The following is a 7,350-nucleotide window of genomic DNA, read 5'->3' as shown; positions in this document are numbered from 1 at the left end:
TTTAAAAAAACTCCACATAAGTGTTGGGCGTCATTTCCCGCGAAATGATGAGGCAAGTATGATCTAAGGTGGTCATCAAGATATTGTGGTTTACTTATAGCATGAGTCAATTGTCAAATAATGACTTACTAAATAATTTTTGAAGTCTTATTGATCAATAACAGATGATTTCAGTTGCGATAAAAATGAGCAAATAAAAATGTTGATTCAGTAGTTTACACACTTGAGAATTCTAGGGTAGGTACATCACAAACAACTTCTTAGTACACACTCACTGGTTTTTAGCAAACAATTATTGCGACTTGTTTTTTTTTGTCCGGTCGAGTGGTATTACGAAACGGCTTTAGTTTCTACAAATCGTCCGGATCATCCGATGTACTTGATGGATGTCACGTAAAAAAAGTGAGCTAAACGGAGACATAACACACTTGAATCGTGGAATTTTGATTGGATTTATTTTCAATAAATGCTCTGATATAACACAGTGAACAGTAATAAATTCATTATAATTAAACATGCAACTATTAGCAATATAACAGGGCACATTAATAAAAACCTAACAAACTGTCAAGATGTACTTTGAAAAATCTGCTATCCGACTTGTAAAAAAAAACTTTACAACAAATAAATTAAGAATAGATTTAATAATAAACCTACATACGACACATTATTTTACAAAAATATCCGCCATTTTGGATAACTACTTAGGCCGAATCATCACAATTTCAGTTCCCACATGACTATATGGGCGTCATTCCTGTTCGACTCCCGAATCGAGAACGAACTCTTCGACTTGTCCGCGGAGCAACACGGCTGCCTGAAATTGACGTACCCTCTGCCCCCCATCAACGTGATCACCGTCCTCCGCGCGTTATCCACTGCACTCCCTTTAGTCAAAGTCTTCGTCGCGGTGACGTTCTGCTTGCCAACTTCCTTTTCTCTGTTACTTTCACTGACACCGTTCAACTCTCTGCTAGCGTTCGAGTTGTTCCGCGACACACTCCTCCCTATACCGTGCCGTAGCGCCATGCTCTCCTCGCTTCCCGAAGAAGTGCACAAGCTCGAAGACCTCGAGTCTACCGACCAATTCGACAGGTCCAACGACCTCGGCCGGCTCACCTTCATCTTGAGTCGCCTGTCCAAAGTGCTGACTTTGTTCGGAATGGCCAACTCGGGATCGCTACGACGCAGAGACTCGTAAATGGGGTCGTTGAGGATGTTCTCCTCGCCTTCGTAGTCTTTGATGTACATCAGTTCGCCGTAAAGGCCGTAAACGTCGCACGTGTCGCCGGAGACCTGCGAGGAGGTGGTGCTGGTCGAGAAGATGGACCCTCCGTTGCCGAAACCTCGGGGGAGGGTCTTAGAGAGACGGGAAAGTTCGCAGTCTTTGGATTTGCGCCGGCGGACCACCACTGGGCTGCTCGTGAAGTAGCGGAGTTTCGACGACATCGAAGTGTCGGAAAGTTGCTTCTCCATTTTGGGACGTTCATCTTGGGACTTTTCGCTGAAGCTCCCCTCCAAGGCGTCAATGTCCGATTTGGGGGGTTCTTCTTTATCGCGCATTTTAGCGGGATTCGTCCCGGTCTTTGGTTGTAGTGCTAGGAGGAACGAGATTGGTCCGAAGTGGGCGTGGTAGGATATGTTGACGCGGCCGCTGATGGTGGGGACGCCTTCGAGCCGCGGTAGGGGAATGGTGAGGGTGATGCCCACGTTAGTACCTACCCAGAGGAGACCTTTGCAGGCCAACAAAGCGGTGACGTTGACTTGCGAGCGGTTGTTGTTGACGCCGCTTTCCACTCGCATCACGTTCGACGCTATGTTGATGTCCTGCAGGTGCTTGAACGTCTCGGTGTGGTACAGACAGATGGTGCTCGAGTGCTTCAAGGAGATCCAAAGACCTATTCCGCTGTGAGCCATCAGATTGACGTTGCCCACGTGTTCGTGTTGAATACTGAAATTCTTTTGTACTTCGCCGGTGACGCCGCTCACCACCCAGACTTTCTTGCCGCACGCCGCGTAAAGACAAGCGTTTATGGGCAACAAACTGGAGACGGCGTCGGTGCCGAGGTTCAGTACCACGGGCTCCTGGAGCATCCAACTGCCGTCGACCACGTTCCGTCTGTACACGTTCAGGGTTCCGTTGGCTAGGGCGACGAAAACGCTATCACAGTGACACTTAATTTGGGTTATGACGTCCGAAACGGCCACGCTGGCGATCTCCTCTTGTTTCTCGGGCTCGTCGGCCGCGTACAGGAAGAGGCGGTGGCTGTCGGTGCCCATCCAGACGGAGTCCGAGGCCAAGCTGGGGCACGGCGGCGAGGCCCCCTTCACGAACTCCATCGAAGTCACCTGCGTCTCCACCAGAGAGAAGGACGTCACGTCCTTCAGGACGCCAGTTTGTTGGTGGTGTTGGGCCAGAACGGCGATGTGGCTGCTCGCGCCATCCGTCGTGCAGATCCAGAGGTAGTTTTGGGTGCGATGGCGGCGTCGCGTCGTTTTCACGGAGTTGACAGTGTAGTAGCAACCGCAGCGCACCTGGAACGATCGATACTGAACGCGTCCGAGAGAGGGCGGCCGGTTACTCACCTCGGTTTGATGCTGCGACTTGTACACACACTGCGACTTGACGAACAGCGGCATCTTCGTCGACGGCCTCTGTTCCTGTTCGGGGACTTCCCACGCGGGGGAGTTATTCGGATCCAACGCCAGCTGCGCCAATCGCAGCTCCGTTATCCACTCCTTCTTGATCGAAGGATTGTCCGTTTTGAAGGTGAACACCTCCTCCTTTCCTTTGCTCTTCACGGCCAACTGGAGGCAACAAGAGTCGACCCACGCCATCTCCTCGTCCTTCTGCTGAATGGACGTCTGGATCTGCTGCAGGATCTTTCGCGTGTGTTCTAGAGTGATGTCTTTGTAACTTCCTTTGAGAGAGCTGATCAGGTCCGAGATGCGACTCATGATCTCGTAGTCGTGCATCAGATTGCTCATCTCCGTGCACAGATTGTTGGCGTCTTGGGGTGGTTGTCCCTCGAACGACCCGTTCGATTTGACGCTGCCGCCTTTACTCAGACCGGCGGTTAATACCCGACTCAGCGTCGGAGATGCGCTCGAGTCTTGGATTTCTACGTCCGATACAGGATACGTCCATTTCAGATTCAGTCTTTCGCTCGCTCCGAAATCGTCCGAAGGCTTGGGAGCCACAGAAACGCACACCACCAAATCGTTCAAGAGCAACAAACGCCGCTTCTTCGCCTTTGTGATCATGCCGCTCTGATTGTACTCCTAGAACAGACGAAACATCAAACAGGGGTTAATTGAGGGCAATTAGGACGGACCAGTTGCATAACGTTATCTTCGCGCAACAAGTATCGGTTGCAATCGGACAGAGGGCGGGCCGAGAACTTGCCGCTGATGTGGCGCAACATCTCTTTGAACGCCTGATACTGCTCGGCCTCCCTTTTCCGCTCGTTCAGCATTTCGGCGAGGGATTCCAGCTGCGTCAGCGCCAACTGCAGAGACATGCGATCGTGATGACCTTGAGGGGTGTGTTTCAACAAGTCCTGCAAAGATTCATTGAAACAGAGATCGCCGCCGCCCGTGGACGTCTCACCTGAAGGAACAAGATGAATTGAGGGAAACGCTGCACCGGCTTCACCATCAGACCGAAAAATGATAACCGATCGTGTGACCTGATCTGTTTCACCTGAAACAAAAATTTTCGGAAACCATTTTCGAAACGAACGATCGAGCTTACTTTCAAAAAGTCGGCAAAAGCCGATTTTCTTTTGGCTTCCATCTTGGCTAAATCCATAGCTACGGAAAAGTTGTTGATGAAGCCGCTGTAAATGTCGAGCACGATGGCTTTGGAGAAGGAAGCGACGAAGACGTCGCCGATCTTCTCGTCGCGGTCCCAGTTGCGCACGCTCTCCGCGAGAGCGATCCGAAATAAGGTATGGCACTGAAGTATCTCCGGGAGGCGGTGAAAGAGCGTTGCTATCTTGGAGCTGCTCAGAATTCCCGGACTGCTTTGTTCTAGGGGCTTCTTGTAGTCCTACGCTCGATTCAAAATTAGCAAAATTTGGAGCAACCACGACCAACACCACTCACTGTGACTAGCCTCTGGAGGGTAGCGACGTACGAATTCTCGCTGTGTACGATCGCCGCAACAATCATCCTTCTCTTGAGCTGCTGCGGGCTGAGATTCGGAGGCGGCAGCGGAAGAGCCGGCGGCACCTGCCTTCTCTGCTGGGCGGTACAATTGAACACGTTCTCTTCCTCTACTTCCGACAGGAGCGGCATCTTGTTAGCGGGCGGCGTCTTGGTCCCGTCCGCGTTCTCCACATCGTACTGATGCGCACTCCCCCTCCTTATCGAGAACCACCTCGACAGTTTCCCTTGAGTCGCCTGGTTTTGGGGGGAGGCGTCCCCCGGTAAAGTCCCGTCCAGCGACAATCTGTGATTCGAACCGATGCCGCCGCTGGCCCTGAACTTGTCGCACAACGTCTTCGCCTTGTTCAGAGTGTTCCGGAATTGGGTGTTGTTGGCCCTGTACAACCCCCCCGTTCAGCCGATCATTTTCACTAGTTACACACCACTGACCTAGTATTCGAGGTGGCGCTCCTGTCGCTCTCGCCATCGGAAGACAACTCGGGGTCGGAGCCCGAACACCAGCTGTCTTCGGTGCTTCGCTGGAAGATGGGGTAAGTGCCGGGGGCGATTCGGTGCTCGCAAGGGGTTTCCTCCCATGTGCCCGAGCGGATGCGTGGCTCATCTGGAAAAAGGACGGGTAAGCGTGAGAAATGGGTCGCGATGACCTTTGGCTCGCCCAGTATGCAAGCGGAAGTGGGCAATTGACTGCAATGCCGCAAGAAAGACACTCCGCGTGTAAATATTAATTGTTGACAAGTTTTACTGTTGACATTTTGATTTGATTTGGGTATTTTTTTGGAAAATTTCGCGCGGTGCGGTTGGTACCGTTAACTGTCAATCTGTTGACAAATGTGTGTCAATGAAACACAATCATTACGCATCTTTTTGTAAACTAATTGAAGATTTTCAACAATTTAAGTAAGTACATATTTCAAATCAAATGTTTACAATCATCTTCAAGTGACATGTGGTGTACAGTTCTCGCAATACCCAAAATACATATCGATAAGTTATCCAATTTTGGGGGCAGCGAGTTATGGCGAAAGTCTGATTACTTCTGATAACTTTTTCAGGTTAAAACCCATCTGCACTGGATTATTACAATAAAAAAAGAACGAAGGCCGCTCAACAAGTACTTGATATTCCGCAAGCGATTGCACAACGCCGTTGGCCATGAAACCCGTAATTATGACAAGCGGCGTCCCCATGGGGGGGTAACAGAACAATTTCGCTTGTGAGCAACATTTTAATCAGGAAATAGCCGGCAACAAATTGTTATTTATCGCGAATAACCCGCCAATGTATTAATTGTAAAACCGCCATTTTCGACAACTGTGACGTAATTTACGGGATGATGGAGGTCACAGGACGAAATTAACAATGGAAAATTGTAAATCATCCTCGGGGCGATGATGAAAACAACCGCCGCCGTTATTTTCGTTGTTTTGGGGTGTCCGTCCCTCACCAAAAAAAAAAATCCACAGTAAAAAGTGATCAACGGTTTTGAAAAGAATATTGTGTAGAGCCCGATGACTTCAAATTGCTTTAATTGCGACAGCTTGTAAACTGGCACGACCTTGGACGTTAATCTCAATTTTCGAAGAGCACACCGAGTTCACCATCGACGGACGGAAGCCTGGCGCGTTCATGCATCAATTAAAAGTTGGGCGATCAAAGTTGAGAAGTTTTTCGACGAAACAAGATCTACATTATTTAGAAAGGCGACGACGAGGGTGACATTTGGAACGTGTCTTCGTCTCGATTGTTCTATTCTGGATCGCTAGCCGAGGTCGCATCTCGAAAAGGCAACAACAATTTCCACTGCGCCATAAAAACTGACCAATCGCACTAGCAAAATGGATAAAATCACGGGAATACTCACCGGGCCTGGATTCAGACTTCCTGGTTAAGACGTGCATAAGAGAGCCGAAATGTTCACACAAGTCGCAAACTCACATCTCGTCGGGAGACAACAATCCAGCGCGCTTTCTCGTCGAGACTGGAGTCGCGTTGGAGAGACGGTTTCGAGTGCGTCACCCGCGCAATTCTCATTCGGCGCCTATCTTACCTACATACTTTGCAAGGTCCCATTAAATCATCCACGGCGGAAAAGTCGCGCACACATCGCATTCGACATGATCATCACCGAATGACGGAAAACACGATCGATGTTCGACCGTCCAGATGCGGTGGGCGTCGGTTTACGCAAAAAAGCGTCACCCCACATTTCCACGTATTTTTTTCCAATTAGAAAAACGCCCAACCGAAGGGAATTAAAATTCCCGCCGCATAAGCCCAAGGGGCGTGACGTGACTGACAGCTAAGTCGACTTTTTATTAGCCATTTCCGGAGCACCGTCCACAACAAATATGTTGTTATTTACATTATTAAAGCGCTTGTTTACTGGTTTTATTGACTTACATGTTTCGACAGTGAGCGGCCGCTGAACCGTGACGGATACGAACAGGCCCTCCGATCAAAATTCCAGGACTGGACTCGATCGGTGCGACGCACTCGCACGAAAATCCACCGCTGTTTAATTAACTCGGGTAATTTTCCGCGTTTTTTGAGTGGCCTCTACAAACCGATAAATTACCCGGTCGGCGATTAAGTCGATTAGTGAAAATAAACTGGGAGGCCCTCGCAAACCCCAAGCCCGAGGAGTGTGAAAGATTCCAATTAAACTGGATGAGATCCAGATGGAAACGAGCGAGCTTCCGCGGGTTAGGCCGGAAACGGTTCCGCTTCGCTCAGATCATACCAAAACAAATCCTCAATCCGGTCCTGTTGTTTTTCCCATTCGGGGAAATAAAATGCTCGGCCCCCATTATCGATCCAATGGGTTAGTGGGGGTCATGGAAGCTAATTTCGAAGGGATTGGAGAGCGGATGTGGGTAATTATTGTACAGCATTGTCCTCTGCGGACGCCCTTATCAAAAGGTCACCGCGCCGATTCAATACAAACTGAAAATATTATTCCAATCGGCGAAACACCGATAAGGAGTTCAAGGTTGGACCGACGCGACCCTTGCCCAAATTCGACTGATGCAACCTCCCATCTCTCCAGGAACCATGAAAGTCACCGACCTTGTCTTTGTCATCCACTTTTATTACCGACTTGCGTAACTTTATTGTCCGTTGTAAAAAGCACAATTCCTGCCGCAAGGGGGCCCCCCGAGATCGTGTGCGTCAAAGCACGGT

At 49.6% G+C, this 7,350-nt stretch overlaps 1 protein-coding gene and 1 long non-coding RNA gene across 7 annotated transcripts in view; one reads left to right on the top strand and one right to left on the bottom strand.

Moving 5' to 3' along the window:
* Window positions 1-433: 433 nt before the first annotated feature.
* The window catches only part of LOC138126206 (rho guanine nucleotide exchange factor 10), a 36,268-nt gene continuing 29,351 nt past the window's right edge, over window positions 434-7,350 (bottom strand). For 5 of the 6 annotated variants that reach the window (XM_069041926.1, XM_069041923.1, XM_069041925.1 and 2 more), the window contains 7 exons: window positions 4,600-4,771; window positions 4,108-4,546; window positions 3,755-4,051; window positions 3,611-3,703; window positions 3,336-3,560; window positions 2,587-3,282; window positions 434-2,535 (listed from right to left, as the gene is read on the bottom strand). In XM_069041926.1, the coding sequence (XP_068898027.1) occupies window positions 718-2,535; window positions 2,587-3,282; window positions 3,336-3,560; window positions 3,611-3,703; window positions 3,755-4,051; window positions 4,108-4,546; window positions 4,600-4,771 (3,740 nt within the window). In that variant the 3' untranslated portion in view covers window positions 434-717. Of the gene's footprint in view, window positions 2,536-2,586; window positions 3,283-3,335; window positions 3,561-3,610; window positions 3,704-3,754; window positions 4,052-4,107; window positions 4,547-4,599; window positions 4,772-6,031; window positions 6,490-7,350 lie in introns of those variants that run through there. The other variant, XM_069041927.1, reaches the window with a different exon arrangement.
* LOC138126217 (uncharacterized) lies at window positions 4,983-6,208 on the top strand. Its single transcript, XR_011157689.1, has 2 exons — window positions 4,983-5,067; window positions 5,223-6,208. It is a non-coding gene; the product is annotated as an uncharacterized lncRNA (long non-coding RNA).

This window comes from Tenebrio molitor, chromosome 3 (genome assembly GCF_963966145.1).
Source record: "Tenebrio molitor chromosome 3, icTenMoli1.1, whole genome shotgun sequence".
NCBI lineage: Eukaryota > Metazoa > Arthropoda > Insecta > Coleoptera > Tenebrionidae > Tenebrio > Tenebrio molitor.
The sequence above is the reverse complement of the archived record's forward strand: the minus strand, read 5'-3'. Positions and strand labels throughout refer to the sequence as shown.